Source organism: Heterodontus francisci, chromosome 6, assembly GCF_036365525.1.
Source record: "Heterodontus francisci isolate sHetFra1 chromosome 6, sHetFra1.hap1, whole genome shotgun sequence".
In the NCBI taxonomy this organism is placed as follows: Eukaryota; Metazoa; Chordata; class Chondrichthyes; order Heterodontiformes; family Heterodontidae; genus Heterodontus; species Heterodontus francisci.
The window spans coordinates 52646067-52665393 of record NC_090376.1 but is presented as its reverse complement, the minus strand read 5'-3'; the positions used below and the strand labels follow the sequence as shown (position 1 = coordinate 52665393).

The following is a 19327-nucleotide window of genomic DNA, read 5'->3' as shown; positions in this document are numbered from 1 at the left end:
TCAATCTACATCCCCTAGTCCTTGTACCATCAGTTAATGGGAACAATTTTTCCTTGTCTAACTTATCTAAGCCTGCCATAGTCTTGTACACCTCTACCAAATCTCCCCTCAATCTCTTTTTCTCCAAGGAGAACAATTCCAGATTTTTCAACCTAACCTTGTAACTAAAGTCCTCCATCCCTGGAACCATTCTGGTAGATCTCTTTTACACCCTGTCAGGGATCCTCACATCCTTCCTAAAGTGTGGCGACCAGAACTGGATGCAGTATTCTAGTTGGGGCCTAACCAGAGCTTTATAAAGATTTAACAATAACTTCCCTGCTTTTGTACTCAATTCCTTTATTTATGAAGCCCAAGATCCCATATATTTTGCTAACGATTCTCTCAATATCCCCTGCCACCTCAAAGATTGATGCACATGCACCCCAAGGTCCCTCTGTTCCATTAAGTCTATATTGCCTCACCCTATCCCTTCTGCCAAAATGCATCACCCTACACTTGTCTGTATTAAATTTCATCTCCCACTTCTTTGGCTATTCTACTAGCCTATCCATGTCCTATTGCAGGTGGGTCATATCATCTACACTGTTTGCAACACCTCCAAGTTTGGTATCATCGGAAAATTTTGAAATTCTACTCTGTATACCAAGATCCAAGTCATTTATATATATCAAAAAAAACAATGGTCCTAGCTCTGACCCTTGGGGAACACCACTGTCTACCATCTTCCAGTCTGAAAAACAACCATTTACCATGACTCGCTGTTTTCTGTCCTTGAGCCAGTTTTTTTATCCAATTGGATGCTGACTCCTATTCCATGAGCCTCAATTTTGTTAACCAACCTTTTATGTGGTACTTTGTCGAATGCTTACTTAAATTCCATATAGACAACATCCACCGCATTCCGTTCATCAACTTTCTTTGTTACTTCATCAAAAAATTTGTTTAGATTAGTCAAGCATGATCTGCTTTTTACAAATCTGTGCTGGCTGTCCTTAATTAACCCAAACTGCTCCAGTTGATTTTTTTCCCCTGATTGTTACAATCTTTTTATATTCCTGGCTAGTTTACTCTGATATTCTATTTTTTCCCTCTTTATCAACTTTTTGGTGGCCTTTTGCTGGTTTCCAAAACACTCCCAATCCTCAGGCTCACCACTATTCTTTGCCATGTTATAAGCCTCTTTTAATCTAATACTATCCTTAACTTACTTAGTAAGTCACGAATGGATCTTTCTTGCTGAGTTTTTGTTTTTTAATGGGATGTATTTTTGTTGAACATTTTGAATTATTTCTTTAAATGTTTCCCACTGTTTATTTAGTGCTATAACTTTTAATGTATTTACCCAATCAATCTTAGCCAGCTCTCCCTTCATACCTATGTAATTGACTTTGTTCAAGTTTAAGATTCTTGTTTGGGTCTGGGGTATGTCACTTTCAAACTTAATGTGGAATTCAATTGTATTGTCAAACAATTACTAATTAACTCTGCCTCATTGCACAATACTAGATCTCAAATAGCTTTATCCCTAGTTGGTTCCACAGCGTATTGTTCCAATATATATATATATATTAATGATATAGATGAGGGAATTAAATGTAATATATACTAGTTTGCAGACGACACAAAGCTGGGTGGGAGTGTGAGCTGTGAAGAGGATGCAGAGAAGCTCCAGTGTGATTTGGACAGGTTGAGTGAGTGGGCAAATACATGGCAGATGCAGTATAATGTGGATAAATGTGAGGTTTTCCACTTTGGTGGCAAAAACAGAAAGGCAGATTATTATCTGAACGGCGATTGATTGGAAAGGGGGAGGTGCAGCGAGACCTGGGTGCCCTTGTGCACCAGTCGCAGAAAGTAAGCATGCAGGTGCAGCAGGCAGTTAAGAAGGAAAATGGTATGTTGGCCTTCATAGCAAGAGGATTCGAGTACAGGAGCAAGGATGTCGCTGCAATTATGCAAGGCCTTGGAGAGACCATATCTGGAGTATTGAGTGCAGTTTTGGTCTCCTTATCTGAGGAAGGATGTTTTGCTATGGAGGGACTGCAGCAAAGGTTCACCAGACTGATTCCTGGGATGGCAGGACTGACATATGAAGAAAGATTGGGTCGATTAGGCTTGTATTCACTGGAGTTTAGAAGAATGAGAGGGGATCTCATAGAAATCTACAAAATTCTAACAGGACTGGACAGACTAGATGCAGGAAGGATGTTCCCGATGGCGGGGGAGTGCGGAACCAGGGGTCACAGTCTAAGGATAAGGGTTAAGCCTTTAGGACGGAGATGAGGAGAGATTTCCACCCAGAGAGTGGTGAACCTGTGGAATTCTCTACCATGGAAAGCAGTTGAGGCCAAATCACTAAATATATTCAAGAAAGAGTTAGATATAGTTCTTAGGGATAATGGGATCAAGGGATTTGGGGAGAAAGCGGGAACAGGTTACTGAGTTTGGATGATCAGCCATGATCATATTGAATGGCGGAGCAGGTTCGAAGGGCCGAATGGCCTACTCCTGCTTCTGTTTTCCTATGTTTCTACGTTTCTAAAACCATTCTACAAACTCATCTTCCAGACCACCTTTGCCAATCAGGGAAGCCTATAAACTACTCCCACCAGTGTTTTCTGACCCTAGGTATTCCTAATTGCCACCCATACTGATTCTACTTCCTATTCATCTGAGCCAAGATCCTTTCTCACTACTGTCTTTACATCATCCTCTAATATCAGGGCTATTCCTCCTCCTTTTCCGTTCTGCCTGTCTTTTCCTTGAAGTTTTGAGACTGTATTCCATCTAAATTAGTCACACTATAGACTTGTAATTATTTGAGTTTCTCCATGACATATATTTTATTGATTTCTATTTGTATTAGAAATTCTTAAGGCAAATGACTGGATCTTGAATCTGATCACAGTGTTCTGTGGTAAATGTGAATAAGCATCTGTCTGTCTGTCATTAATGTGGAAGCTCCTTTACCATGTATTTTTTGTCTCCCTATCAGCCATTAACCTTTGGAATATTTAATATGGACCTGGTGAAAATCCTATTGCAACTGTGTGCACCAACAATCGGGACATATCGCACTTTTTAATAAAAGACAAACTGGATCCAATCTATATCAAAACAAGTGTTTAGCCACCAATACACAAGGATATAAATGTTAACAAATTTTGATTAGGCAACACAGAATGTTTAACAAACTAGTGCACAGAGTGATGGGATATAAGTTTGGTCCAACAAATTTTCTCTGGTAATAAAGTACCAAACCATTTGGGAAGTGGAGGGCTGATGCTTCCACATAGTCACAGAGGGAAAATCAGATGCCATTGTTGGAGAATTCGCAATCGTCCATAGTCTTTGGCTATAATGGCTTTATAACATGATGTAATTTTGAGGATAGCACTTTTTTTCCCCCCTCTTTTCACCAACTGGGTCATCTCCTGTGTCATAGCCCATCCTTCCCCAGTGGGAAGGGAGGCTGACTTTCTTTCCGAGTTCCACTCATGTAGCTGTGAATGACCTCTAAGAGGTGTCTGTAAGTGATCCATGCATGACTCTCCCTCTCTGCAAAAATCACATGGTGTTTGCTTTGCACCTTTCAAAAATGATGCAGTTAAGATTTGGGACTTTATGGTGTGAGGCTTACAGGCACAAATCCTTATCATGAGATAGATTCAGACAGCTCCAGCGACCCGGGTTCGGTTCTGGGTACTGCCTGTGCGGAGTTTGCAAGTTCTCCCTGTGACCACGTGGGTTTCCGCCGGGTGCTCCGGTTTCCTCCCACAGCCAAAGACTTGCAGGTTGATAGGTAAATTGGCCATTGTAAATTGCCCCTAGTGTAGGTAGGTGGTAGGAGAATTGAGGGATGGTAGGGAATATGGGATTAATGTAGGATTAGTATAAATGGGTGGTTGATGGTCGGCACAGACTCGGTGAGCCAAAGGACCTGTTTCAGTGCTGTATCTCTCTATGACTAAGACTAACATTATCGCTTCATCTCACCATTTCATAGTATCACGCAATAATGCTCCAATGCTCTTTGCCAGTTTGCTGCTACTTTACATTCTTGTACTTTTTAAATCCAGGTCTTACTTACAAGAAGTTGAATAGACTGGAGGAAGCTTTGGATTGTTTCTTGAAGCTGCATGCAATCATGAGGAACAGTGCTCAAGTTATGTACCAGATTGCAAATCTGTATCCTTTCCAAATCTTTGAGACTGTAGAGGCTTCATTTGAACAGCTATGGAATTTTCACCAAACGATGTTTGCATTAGTATTTTGGGAAAACCTTGTAGATTCCCTGATGGCTTAGTGGGTAAACGAATTGCCTACTGTGATAAGAAAGAACTTCAACTTATGTAACACCTTTCATAACCTCAGGATAACTCAAAACCCTTCACAGCCAATTAAGTACTTTTTAAAGCATAGTCATAGTTGTAGTGTAGGGAAATGCAGCAGCCAAAATGTGCACAACAGGGTCCCACAAGCGATATTGAGATTATGGCTAGATAATCTGTTGGAAATCTGTTTTACCTTGTCCAGAACAGTAGAACCAGAGAACATGGCCTGCCCTTGAAGCTGGGGGTGTTGGTGGAGGGGGCAGCGGCGGCAGGTAAATTCAAAACAAATCTGTGGAAACGTGGGCCTTGGTATTAAACATCCATCCTCCCAGTCATGACAGCTGGAGATGGGGAGGTTAAACCTTTAACAGGGAATGCATCCCCAACCCAATGTGTATGCCCATTACTGTATTTATGATGGCAGCTTGCAAGGTATGCAGGTCTCCCACAATTGGGAGCCTGATTACAATCTTACTGCTGCCAGTTGGGTTTTTCAGGGCTTGGGAATCCCAGCAGCAAAAGGAAGTTAGGTGCTGCCAGTTCCAGATGTTAAGTGCTTTTTATAGCATACCTGGTCGGTTAGGAGATGCAGGAGTATACTGTGGTTCCTCAAGGAAGCCTTTAGCCTCCCTGCTGCCTATTGCAGTCTCTTTCTAGCCTATTGTGATTGGCGACACCCCCCTAAGCCCTGATCACTCGCCTGACTGGTGATCGCAGCTGACACCCTCAGCCCCCCTCCTCCCAATCTCCAGCTGGCCCAGAAATCGCAATTGCTGGGGACTGCTCCCAAGGATTCCCGGCTGCAACCTCCTGCTGCTGCTTTTCCTGCCCGGCAGAAAACTGAAGAAAAAAATTATAACGAGGCCCTGCTGTTATATTTAGCAGGACTTCAGCATACCAGTCTTGACTGGTTTTCCCTGCACTTCCCACATGGTCCCCACTTCCCATAAATGTTGGCGCCATTGTTTCAGTGAACGAGTGGCATGTCTGTTGAACTGGCACCCTCATGAGATGGTAGAAGTAGATAGATTCATGGTATATGGTAAGTGTATATGGTAAATGTTTAGGAGGAACAGGTGACTTTGCACATATGATTATCAATGCTGTGTGATGGAGATGTCTTGCAAACAAAACTCTGACATGAGAAGCTGCTGTTCCAGGGCACAAAACAAGGACCAGATCACATTCCTTTGCTACAATAATGGTAACTTTACTTAAAAGCTGAATTTGCCTGTATAGGAAAGGCTAAGAGTCTACATTCTTTGAATGGAACTGAAGTGAACTGAACTGTAGACTACTACAACCAATTATTAGTGTTGATAAATAGTATTTTTACTTCCTGGCATGAGGACATGGTGATCACCTTAGAACTTGGATTCTGCCTCTTAATAGTTTTAATGTCCATGGAAGCACCTTAGCATCTGATCATAATTAGATATTTGTTGTATATTTACCACCTAAATCCACCCAAATGTTAGTTTTTGACCATGGTGTTATCCAGTGTCTGAAGTGCCAACATGAGAAAGTTATTGAACAAACATTTCACACAAGAGGCTTCTTGTTGCAGTTTTGGAAACCACCAACCCCGCCCCGCCCCCCCCCCCCGCCCCCCCCGCCAGGCCTGCAACCCCAAATGAGACATGAAACTGCTCACATCTGGAATCAGGTGAACAAGATATTTCATCGGAACATAGGAATTGAGAGATTAAAAAAAAAAGCAAGGTACATCTAGTTCCCCTTCCACCATCTTGGTAGTCACACAGTACAGAAAGAACTGAGTTGTAAAATAATCATGGCAATCTATTTCTATTAATTAACCTGCAACAGATTCACACAAGGTGAGGAAATTCCTCTGCCTTCCCCCTCCCGCTGCAGTAGTGGAAAGCTTTGGTAATCATATGCTCAAAGTCACCTGTTCCTCCCAAGCATGCTACACTCACCATATGTTGTGTCTCAGATTACTCATAAATGATGTCCCAAAATATTTTCTGAAAGAAATCGATCTAATTTGAAAGCATTTTCATTATTTTCTTCCACCGTCTCCCTAGGGAACCTTTAAGACACTCCTTAAAATCTGTCTCTTTGGTCATCTGCCCTAACATCTCCTTATGTGACTCAGTGTCAAATTTTGTTTGACAAGTCTCCTATGAAGCACCTTGGGATATGTTAAAGGGACTATATAAATACAAGTTGTTGTTTCATAGACTTATCATTGACTCAATAAAATAAGGTTTCTACAGATTAGTTTTGAATTTACCCCCTTCAAACACAGGCAATGTCCTCTGGTTCTACTATTCTGGACAAGGTGATCTGCATTATCTAGTCCCTTTAGAATCCTAAAAACCGCAATCACATCATCTCTCAATATCTTACTTGTATAAGTTTTGATCTGAAGCTGACAAATTGGGCACTCTTAACATTTTTGCTTGTGGGAAGATAACAACAAAGAGGAGCTCCTCAAATTTCTCTTGTAGGGGAGGTGTTTTGTATGAAAAAAGCTTGTATTTTTTAGAGGATAGCTTTAGCAATAGAGAGGTGGTAGTTCCATTTTGAGTTCAAAGGAGCTGGTGAGATCAAAAATGTTAACAGGAAGAAGGAATGAGGGTGGAACCATGTCCTAGAGAGTTCATGAACTGTGCAGCATAAAGATAAAATAGTGAAACTAGAACTAAAAATTACCTTTCACATTTCCAAATCATCTTCTTTCATTCCACCTGCACACTAACTGTGATTGATAACCCTTGTTCTCAACTTTCATCCCACCAGCCTTCACATTTGTCATATTTTTTTTGCCGTCTTTGTCACTCCAACATAAAAGATAGGTTTTAAGGAGAGTCTTAAAAGAAAAGAGGGAGGTGTAGAGCTGGAGGGGTTTAGGGAGGGAATTTGAGAGTGTGGATCTTGGTGGCTGAAAGCATAAATAGGTTGGGGCAGGTAGTAGAAGGTATAGCAAGGGGAACACAGGAAATAGCAACAGGAGTAGGCCATTCGACCCCTGGAGCCTGCTCTGCCATTCAACTAGATCATGGCTGCTACTTCAATGCCATTTTCCCGCACATATCCTTTGATATTTTTAATAACTCGAAATCCATCGATCTCTGTTTTGAACATACTCAATGACTGAGCCTCCACAGCCCTCTGGGGCAGAGAATTCCAAAGATTCACCACCCTCTGAGTGAAGAAATTCCTCCTCATCTCTGTCCTAAATGGAATACCTCTTATTCTGAGGGAAGAGGTTTCAGTAAGGGGAAAGGTGTCGTCACCCGTGAACCAAGTTTCAATCAAAAGCAGCATGTTAATACAATCATCTACAATAAGGTTGTGCATGGCAAAGCCTTATTCATGAGTGAGTGGACATTCTGGAGGAAAATGCATTGGTGATGATTGGTAGAGTCCAACGACATAGTGGTGAGTGGAATGAGTTGGATGAGATGGGTTAGCCCGGGTGGGTAGTTCGGCAGGAAGTTAGATGAAGGAGAAGAATGGAGCAATTTAGGTAGTTGCTTATAAAGAGGTAGCAACAGGCCCTTTGCAGAATGCCAAGAGAAGCACAAAGGGTTGCTCAGGGCTTATTAAGGAGAATTGGAGTCTGGAACGTCTGCAGAAGAGTAGAATGGCAGCGAATAAGTAATGATGTAGGATAAAGTACCTAAGCGAAGAGAAATTAAAGATGGCAAACTAGCTCCTATTTTCTTAGCAGCAATGTGGGATGGATGTGTTGCCATTCCTCCCCCTTTTATTCTATTCATCTTTTAACATTTTTTCAGTTCTGATGAAGAGTTGACCCTGAAACATTAACTTATCTTTTCTCCTCACATCTGTGGCAGAATAGGATGGCAGAGAAGTGATGAAGAAGTATCTCAATACTTCTCTGCAATCCTACTCTTCTGCAGATATTCCAGATTCTCATCTCCCTTGAATAAGCCCAGAGCAATCCTTTGTGCCCCTCTTGGTATTCTGCAAATGGCCCATCTCTGCCTTTTTATAAGCAGTGACCTCAATTGTTCCATGTTTCTATCTCATTAATTTTCTTGCTCACTGACTTGCTGAATGTTTGCAGCATTTTCTGGTATTTTTAATTTCTAGTATTTGTCACTTTTTGCTTGTTGATTGTTTGCTTGTTGTGCTGTTCATTCTCAGTTGCTACTTGGTGCCACTTTTATTGCTGTCTTGTCTTCACATAATTTTATTGCAGCATCCAGATTGTAGCCTATGAATGCTACGTTATGTTGACATTTAACTCAGCTACTGTATTATTTAGTCAACTCAAAGTGACAATAATATCAAACTACACTGAAAGCATTGCTACGGGATATATATTCACATGTGACAGTAGAGCTTGTCACTTTGAAAGAAAAGCTGATCCTTGACTCAATTGTTTAAGATATGAAATGTTGGAAGATCTAACCCAAGCCATTGAGTGGCTCATGCAGTTAATTAGTGTTGCCCCCACTGACCCACAGGCACTTGCTAAATTAGGGGACCTGTACGACAATGAGGGAGACAAGTCCCAGGCCTTCCAGTACTATTATGAGGTACTCAACCAGCAATGGAAAAACAGAAACTAGTTCATCTGAGGCCTGTTTATAACCAGTTACTAAACCAGTAGTGTCAGTGAATGATCAAGTTAAAAGTGTGGGCCCCAAAATTGCTCAGCATATATGATACTAGCAGTGAGGATTGTGGCCAGAAATGCCTTCTAACACTGACCCTGTCAGGGTATGCAGGGTCACAGGTAGGGCACTTAACTATCAGGAGCCCTGCAAACACCTGCGTCACTATGAACGTCCACCAGCCCACACAGGCTTTGGTGCCTGTTGCCATCTGAGCAGTGACCTGTTCTCTCCCCATGGTCCCCATAACCACCACCCCCCCCCCCCCCATCTTCTCCCTCCACAAAAGTGGCCTGAATCCCAATGGTAGGGCCTATGTGTGCCCTTCAAGAGAACAGTATGCCTCATCTCACTGCATTCACTGGCATCCACACTCATCAGATACCATTAAGGAAGCAGGGACTCTCTATGTATAATGTCTACACTTCTGGCCCTGGCCCCCTCTGGTGCACAAGACTATGTTTAGGACTGACCAAGGTTCTGCTGTAAACAAAGCACCCCCCTCCCCATCCCTTGCCAGAAATTACCAGCCTTCTACTGTACTTCTAGAGAACTAGAGATGTGGCAAGACTGCATCAGAAGGCCCTGATGTTTTCAAGTCATGATGTTTTAGGCAAATTTTATGTATCACTTTTCACTATTTGCAATAGAGATTGTTGATTTTTTTTGTATGTTCAAAGGTCATAATTTCTTCTTTCTTTGTTGCAGTGATTAAATATATAATTGAGTAAAACAAAGATGTCAGATTTGACCACTCCTACATCAGTATGGTCTGAAATTCAGATGATTTCAGAGAGTCATTATGGCACAGAAGGAGGCCATTTGGCTCATCAAACTTATGTCGGCTCTCCATTGAGCAATCCAGTCAATCTCATTCCACTGCTCCATCCCCTTAGTCCTGCAAGATTATTTCCCTCAAATGCCCATCCAAATTCCTTTTGAAATCAATTGTCTCTGCTTCCACCACCTTCATATGCAGCGTGTTCCAGGTCATTACCACTTGCGTAAAAAAAAAGCTCTTCCTGACATCCCCCCTGCATCTCTTGCCCACAACCTTAAATCAGCGTCCCCTCGTCCATGTACCATTAGCTAATGGGAACAGCTTTTCTTTGTCTACCTTATCTAAACCTGTCATAATCTTGACCACCTTTATGAAATCTCCCTTCAGTCTCCTCTGCTCCAAGGAGAACAACCCCAGCTTCTCCAACCTAACCTTTTCGCTAAAATCCCTCATCCCTGGAACCATTCTGGTAAATCTCCTCTGTACCCTCTCAAGGGCCCTCACGTCCTTCCTAAAGTGTGGTGAGCAGAACTGGACGCAGTACTCCAGTTGTGGCCTAACCAGAGCTTTATAAAGGTTTGGCATAACTTCTCTGCATTTGCACTCAATATGTCTATTTATGAAGTCCAAGATCCCATATGCTTTACTCTCTCAATATGTCCTGCTACCTTCAAAGATCTATGCACATGAACCCCCAGGTCCCTCTCTCCCTGTACACTCTTTAGAAGTATGTCATTAAGTCTGTATTGCCCTATCCCTTTTGCCAAAATACATCACCTCACACTTCTCTGTATTAAATACCATCTCCCACTTATCTGCCCATTTGCTCGCCTATAGATGTCCTTTTGCAGTTGATTGATATCATCCTCACTGTCTGTCACGCCTCCAAGTTTGGTATCATGTGCCAATTTTGAAATTTTACTCTGAATTCCAAAATCCAAGTCATTTATATATAGCAAAAAAGCAGTGGTCTAGCACTGAACCTTGGGGAACACCACTGTCTACCATCTTCCAATGTAAAAAAGCAACCAGACTCGCTGTTTTCTGTCCTTCAGCCATTTTTTAATCCAAGCTGACACTTGCCCTCCTATTCCATGAGCCTCAACTTTGTTAACTAGCCTTTTACTTTGTCAAATGCTTTCTTAAAATCCATATAGACAACATCCATTGCTTTCCCTTCATCAACCTTCTCTGTTACCTCATCAAAAAATTCAGTCAGATTAGTCATGCACAATCTGCCTTTTACAAATCTGTGCTGTCTCTCCTTAATCAACTCAAATCTCTCCAAGTGCCTGTTGATTTGTTTCTCTGATTATTGTTTCTAAAACCTTACCACTGATGTTAATCTGAGCAGCTTGTAGTTGCCGGTACTAGGAATGTCCTTACACTGTTCTTGAATAAGGGTGTCACATTTGCCACCATCCAATCCTCTGGCACTTCCCCCATATCTAGGGAAGATTATGGCAAGCACTTCTGTTATCTCCACTCCCACTTCCGTTAGGAACCTGGGATGCAAGCCATCTGGTCCAGGTGACTTATTCACTCTAAGAACAGCCAACCTTTCCAGTACATCCTTCCTATCAATTTTCAGCCCATCCATTATCTCCACCATCTCTGCTTCTACCAATATTTTATCAGCATCCTCTTAATAAACACTGATACAAAGTACTCATTAAGTATTCTAGCCTTACCCTGTGCCTCTAAGCATATATCACCCTCTTTGCCCCTAATAGGCCCACCCCACTTCTTGCCACTCGCTTATATTTACATGATGGTAAAAGATTTTTGGGCTCTCTTTTATGTTAACTGCTATTCCATTCTCTCATTCTCTCTTTGCCAATCTTTTATTTTCCTCTTCACTTCTCCTCTCAACCTATTGCATTTGGCCTGGTTCTTGCTTGAAGAATTCACCCTCTTTTGTTTTTGTTTCATCATAGGGCGGCACAGTGGCGCAGTGGTTAGCACTGCAGCCTCACAGCTCCAGCGATCCGGGTTCAGTTCTGGGTACTGCCTGTGCAGAGTTTGCAAGTTCTCCCTGTGACCGCGTGGGTTTCCGCCGGGTGCTCCAGTTTCCAGCCAAAGACTTGCAGGTTGATAGGTAAATTGGCCATTGTAAATTGTCCCCAGTGTAGGTAGGTGGTAGGAGAATTGAGGGAAGGTGGGGATGTGGTAGGGAATATGGGATTAATGTAGGATTAGTATAAATGGGTGGTTGATGGTCGGCACAGACTCGGTGGGCCGAAGGGCCTGTTTCAGTGCTGTATCTCTCTATGACTCTATATTCCCTCATCATCCAAGGGGCCATAGCTTTGGTTCCCTTACCTTTTGCCCTTGTTGAAATGTACCTAGTCTCTACCTGATATATCTCCTCATTAAAGATCACCCATTGTTCTGTTACCACCTATCCACCACCTGAAACATTCAGTCCCTCCACCAGTTTGTACCATTGACAAGATGCACTGCAGCAACTTGCCAAGCCTCCCTCGACAGCACCTTCCAAAGCCGCAACCTCTACCCCCAGAAGCACAAAAGTAGCAAACGCATGGGAAGTATGGAACTCCCTTTCTAACACCACTGTTGGTGTACCTACACCCCAAAGACTGCAGCAGTTCAAGAAGACAGCTCACCACCACCTTCTCAAGGGCAATTAGGGACGGGCAATAAATGCTGGCCTAGCCAGCGACACCCAGATCCCACGAACAAATGAAAAAAACCACCAGCTGCAAGTTCCCCTCCAAGCCACACACATCCTGACTTGGAACTATATCGCCGTTCCTTCACTGTCGCAGGTTCAAAAACCTGGAACTCCCTTTCTAGCAGCATTATGGGTGTACCTACACCAGATAGACTGCAGCAGTTCAAGAACGTGGCTCACCGCCACCTTCTCAAGGGCAGTTAGGGATGGGAAACAAATACTGGCCTTGCCAGTGATGCTCACATCCCATGAAAGAATTTAAACATAGAATATAGAAAATAGGAGCAGGAGTAGGCCATTCAGCCCTTTGAGCCTGCTCTACCATTCATTATGATCATGACTGATCATCCAACTCAGTAGCCTGTTCCCATAGAAACATAGAAAATAAAAAGTCCCTTGCCCATTTCTGTCATTGTCTGGACTGGACTCCTTCAAGGTGTCGTCACTGCTAACAGTCTCCAAAGCTGAGTATTGGTTTGAGAATGGCACACACCCTGAAGACTCCTTCACCTCCTGCCTCTTACTAATCTTCTGGATGGCCACCCATCTGGTATCCTGAACGCTCACTGCCTGTGGGGTGACCACCTCTTGGAAGGCACAATCCAGGAAACTCCGATCCTTCCTGATGCTCCATAGTGACTCCAACTGACCCTCAAGCTCAGAAATCCTGAGCTCGAGCTCAAGCAGCTGGAGACACATCCTACATGTGGTCCTCAAGACACATAAAGTGTCCTGAATTTGCCATATTGCACAGGAATTGCAAGAAACATATCTCAGCTGCCCCACCATGATCTAAAAAAATCTCTATTCTCTGTTTTAGAATATAGTTAGTATCTTGTTTAATTTTAATTAATGCCTCTAAACCTGCTCCGTGCTAATACCCTTATTAACTCCTTTGCAGTTATACTTACCCTAACTGAAATTTTATTAATTAGTTTAACTAGCTAAGCTATAAATTTAATACAGTACTTCATAGTTTCCAGTCCTTGTTTAAACCACTGCTCTAGTTTAAAAAATAAAAAAATCCTAATACTCACTAATCAATCGCCTACCTGCTGTCTTCTGACATCACTCCTTGCTTTTTTTGGAAATACACCAATCAGGTCCATGTTGTTCCACCATGTGCTCTCTCTTTTATCCTCTGCCACTGCAGCCAGTGTCTGAGCAGGTCCTCACTGTTCCCCTGCTCTCTCTGTCTTATTCTCTGCCATCGCTGCTGGTGTCTCCGATCAGGTCCATTGATTAAACTGATTATTCATGTATCTGAACATACAAATTAATTTTCTGCAAGTAGCTTTAATTTTCTGCCCACTATAATCTCTTACTGTTCAGCATGTATGTACTTAGCTCTTCCAAGTGTTCTGCTCATCTTGCTTTGGAGCAGGGTGGAGGGGGTGGGAAGAGGAGAAGTACATTAACTCAGAAAAAATATATTTAGGGGATGAATTCGATGTGTGTGTGTTGTCCTCATTATTCTGAAATTTTCCTCAAAGCTACTGAGTCTGCACAAACCTCTGTGATTCACCCCAAAGTAATAGCACAAGAGTTAAGTGAAATACTTGGAAAACTGAACCCCAAAGTAATAGCACAAGAGTTAAGTGAAATACTTGGAAAACTGAACCCCAAATTCATTATAAATAATACTTTAAAAGTATTACAGCATTACTCATCAACTTCAATTTGAAAAAATCAGTGCAATTGCTTTAAATTTGATATCTGTCTTATTCATTGAATTGTTAATCAGTGAGAAAATACTATAAATTTATTGTCACCTGGAATTGTTGCGTGAGTTCTCCCAGAGAAATGGTCATGTATGCCCTTTCTGCAGGGTTTCTGCCAATCTTTTACCAAAATTATGGCAACAGTTAGAGAGAATCACGCGGAGTTCAGGGCCAGTGAATGCAAGTTATGAGATAAGTGTACAAGAAAAGAGAAAATGAGAAAGATTTTAGCATTCAACTAGAGCAGAAATGGAGATTACATGGATTAAAAACCTTTAGAACCAGCATGTATCATCGTTAGCAGCTTGCAAAGCCAATATTTATAATAACATTTTGTAAACTGCTGTCTGTACTGTTCTCTGACGTTCTCTCCTAAAGCCACTTCACCTTGCTACCTCTCAAAAAGCTCCTTCAAAGAAAACCTCTTTGACCTATGGTTCATTTTTGCCCACAGACCCTCCTCAACCTTATTTTGATCTGTTCCCACTTTTCTGTTTAAAAAACATTCTAAGATGACCTTTCACATGAGTACTATATAAATGTAAGTTTTAGTACTTTTTATGATTAAGATAAAAGTGAAAACTTAATTAAATGGAATAATATTGGAACAGTTATCATGAACTTGATATTTTTTTCTCTACTGTATTAAGTCATGCTTGGAAAAAACAAACCTGGTAATACTGCAATCTTGTGCAAAAAATGAATATTCCTTCACATTCTGTATCCTAAAATAAATATATCTTCAGCTGGAAATTGGAAATGTGATACAACAATAGAAAAAAAATTATAAAGGAAACTCTCAACATATATAAAGCAACCTTCGGCCACTCTGCCTTACAAGGGTCAGTTGTAGCAGGTGTTGCTGATGCAACTCTGTAGGTGCCAATAGCCTGCCCTGGCCTCGTCCCCAAGATATGGGATGGCACTTTGCTCTACTTGCACTAATAGAACAGACCTCCAAGTGGCCTAAGTGTATTATGCTATTCCAAACAATTGATGACTTTTAGTGAATTTAAGGCTGTTGTAGCCTGCCGTCTTGTAGCTTAGTGGGTAGAGACATTTATCCTCTCGATGTGTTTTTGAACACCCTCGGCATCTAATTTAGTCTGTTTAATGAATACTTTTTGAGGAAAATAATTTAATTTAGTACAGGACATTATTTTGGGAAATAAGTGGTGTGGTTTTAAATATGTAATAACCCACATTCATAAAATTCAAGTTTGTGTCCCTGAGAGAATTAAAAATCTTGGTGGTTGAAGCAAATTGGATAAACTTAAAATGAACACGTAATGCTTAAACCCTTGCTTTGTTTACTGTTATTTCTGTCAGTCATTTAGGTATTTTCCATCTAACATCGAGGGCATTGAATGGCTCGGAGCCTACTACATTGACACACAGTTCTGTGAAAAAGCTATTCAGTACTTTGAAAGGGCAGCACTTATCCAGTAAGAAATATTTTGTCTTCGACATCCTGTGTTGTATTTCATATTAGTCATAACAAGAAGTCACCAATTATGCAAATGCTAACTTCTCTGACTATTACTCATGGAAACTAATGGTTTTCAAAAGGGTTCTTTTACTCCCATCTAAACAGGCTAAGGAGGCCTTGATCTTATCTGAAAAACCTCTGACAGTACAGAAACTTCCCCAGAACTAATCTGAAGTGTGTTAGTCTAGGTAATGCACTCAAGTTCTGGAATGGGTCTTGGGCCACAACCTTCTGACTCAGAAATGTGTTACCACTAAGCCAAACTTGGAATCATTACAGAGATGCTAAAAGTATCATATCCAAGGCTGAGCCTCTCCCCAGCTGACACTCACATATATGTACTTAATGGACAGCCAGAAAATGAGAACCCTGACTCTTTCTAAAATTACTTTTCCTGCTTCGCTTGGAGACACTGACCTTTCTGATTTACATTTACTTGCTGAACCATTAGAAGAAGGTTATTCAATAACAAGTTTAAAAATCGACCAATCTCTTTGCTTTATTATGAACATGCTATATTAAGAATTTTTGTTAATTTAAGATGCATTTTAATGGCATTACTGTGCAACTCGCACAGTGCTAGGTTCAAACATGCAGTTCAGGAGTTCCTAGATAGAGTTTAGAGTCATACTTTTTAGTTAGATGGTAACTCTTTGATGTTGTGCAGATTCCCACAAACACATCAGAAATCTGTTTTATTTTTTAAAATGTCCCAGCAGAGATTTGCTATTTAGAAACTTGTCAGATATTACTATTTATTTATTTAATGGTGAATTTCTGATGTATTTATATATTTATTTATTAACCATTTTTAAACATTATAAAGGTGTACACAGCGCTAAACAAGGCTAGGAGAGTGTTTATACATGTGCCTCCCATGTGGTGAGCCCTTTATTTCAGTCAGGGAATTGTGTGAGGTACTTAAACAATTGGTAGAGGAGGATGATCAGATCGTCTGTCATCTCTCCTCTCCCTGCCTTTTGCATACCACAACAAAGAAGATGAAAAGCAACATTGTCTGAGGCTTGGAAATGGCGACGACTCTTTGCTTTTGTATAAGGAGACCTAGTGGGGGGGATGGAGGGAAAATACAATACAGTAGATTTAAGAAATGAAGTGTAGAAAAAATATTTAAAACCCTGAACAGGAACTGGTTATAATTGAAAACTATGCAAAATTAATTAATAATACTTCTCACGCAATTCTGCAGTCACCAGAAAGGGGCATTAAAAATAATGTTTTACAAGTGTTTTTATTGCAGACCTACTCAAGTCAAATGGCAATTAATGGTGGCTAGCTGTTATAGAAGAAGCGGTAAGTTAAGCATCAAATTGTCATTTATATTGCTCAGATTCGAAACCTTTCAATCTCAAAATATATTTGGTACTTGAAACAAAAATGACAGCAAGAGTTTCAAAGAAATGTTGTAAATAATGTTTCGTTTTTGACTTGACCTGTCACACTGAATAGTAAAACTTACAAGGAACAAAGTAATACTTGGGGATTGGATGATATAATATTCATGTAATTGGTACAGTAACATAGTGGTTATGTTACTGGACTTCTAATCCAGACACATGAGTTCAAATCCCACTACAGCAGCTAGGCAATTTAAATTCAATCAGTTGATCTGGAACTTTTTTTTAAAAAAGCTAGTATCATTAATGGTACCCATAAAACTACCGCGTTGTCGTAAAAACCCATCTGGTTCCTTTAGGGAAGGAAATCTGCTGCCCTTACCCAGTCTGACTTGTGTATGACTCCAGACCCACAGTAATGTGGTTGCCTCTTAATTGCTGTCTGAAATTACCTCTCAGCTGCAAGACACGCAGTTGTATCAAATTGCCACAATAAATTCTAATAAGAATAAAACTGGACAGATCACCGGCATCGACCTAGACACTGGACACAACAAAGGTACACACAGCCCAGTTATCCCTGCACTAACGTCTGGGGACCAGTGTTAAAATTGGGGGAGCTGTTCCACTGACTAGTCAAGCAACAGTCATACTCAAAGAATTATATCTTTCAGTCAATGCCTCAGACTCCTCCATTGCCATCCATGTGGATGCCCTGTCCCACCAACAGGCCAGACCCACCAGAGGTGGCATTTCAGTGATATACAGTCAGGAGGAGGTGACCTTGTGAGTCCTTCACATTGGTTCTGGACTCTGAAGTCTCGTGGCACCAGATCAACACAGGCACGGAAACCTCCTGCTGATCACTATTTACCACCCTCCCTCAGCTTGATGAATCAGTACTCCTCCATGTTGAACACCACTTGGAAGAAGCACTGAGGGTACTGAATATACTCTGGGTGGGGGACATAATTGTTCATCACCAAGAGTAGCCTAGTAACACCATTGCTGGCCGAGGACAGCTGTCAGATTGAACTGACAGCAGTGGTCAGAGAACCAACATGATGGAAAAATCTACTTGGTCTTGTCCTCACCAACCTACCTGTTGTAGGTGCATCTGTCTGGCACAAAAGTAAAACTGGAAAGTCGGCCAAACCACGGCTTACAAGGGAAATTAGAGATAGCATTAGATCCAAGGAAGAGGCATATACATTTTCCAAGAAACACAACAGACCTGAGGATTGGGAGCAGTTTAGATTCAGTTTAGAAGGAGGACCAAGGGATTGATTAAGAAGGGGAAAATAGAGTATGAGAGCAAGCTTGCAGGGAACATAAAAACTGACTGTAAAAGTTTCTATCGGTGTGTGAAGAGAAAAAGATTGGTGAAGACAAATGTAGGTCCCTTACAGTCAGAAACAGGGGAATTTATTATGGGGAATAAAGAAATAGCTGACCAACTAAATGCATACTTGTTTTGTCTTCACAAAGGAGGACACAAATAACATACCAGAAATGTTGGGGAACACAGGGCTTAGTGAGAGAGAGGAACTGAAAGAAATCAGTATTAGTAGAGAAATGGTGTTGGGAAAATTGATAGGATTGAAGGCCGATAAATCCCTAGGGCCTGATGGTATGCATCCCAGAGTCCTAAAGGAATAGCCCTAGAAATAGTGGATGCATTGGTGGTCATCTTCCAAGATTCTATAGACTCTGGAACAGTTCCTACAGATTGGAGGGTAGCTAATGTAACCCCACTATTTAAAAAGGGAGGTAGAGAGAAAGCAGGGAATTATAGACCAGTCAGCCTGACGTCGGTAGTGGGGAAAATTCTAGAGTCCATTATCAAAGATTTTATAGCAGAGCACTTGGAGAACAGTGGTAGAATCGGACAGAGTCAGCATGGGTTTACGAAAGGGAAATCATGCTTGACAAATCTACTAGAATTCTTCGAGGCTGTAACTAGTAGAGTTGATGAGGGGGAGCCAGTGGATGTGGTTTATCTGGACTTTCAGAAGGCTTTTGACAAAGTCCCACATAAGAGATTAGCATGTAAAATTAAAGCGTATGGGATTGGGGGTAGTGTATTGCGATGGATAGAAAATTAGTTGACGGACAGGAAACAAAGAGTAGGGATAAATGGGTCTTTTTCCGAATGGCAGGCAGTGACTAGTGGGGTACCGGAGGGATCGGTGCTAGGACCCCAACTATTCACAATGTACGTTAATGATTTAGATTACACTAAGTGTAATATCTCCAAATTTGCAGATGACCACAAAACTGGGTGGGAGGGTGAGTTGTGAGGAGGATGCAGAGAGGCTTCAGGGTGATTTGGA

General features: G+C 41.4%; 1 protein-coding gene across 7 annotated transcripts in view; it reads left to right on the top strand.

Moving 5' to 3' along the window:
- Positions 1 to 19327, top strand: part of ift88 (intraflagellar transport 88 homolog) — a 171149-nt gene that overhangs the window by 114703 nt on the left and 37119 nt on the right. For all 7 annotated transcript variants that reach the window (XM_068033663.1, XM_068033661.1, XM_068033665.1 and 4 more), the window contains 4 exons: positions 4083 to 4191; positions 8722 to 8872; positions 15477 to 15592; positions 16898 to 16950. In XM_068033663.1, the coding sequence (XP_067889764.1) occupies positions 4083 to 4191; positions 8722 to 8872; positions 15477 to 15592; positions 16898 to 16950 (429 nt within the window). The remainder of the gene's footprint in view (positions 1 to 4082; positions 4192 to 8721; positions 8873 to 15476; positions 15593 to 16897; positions 16951 to 19327) is intronic.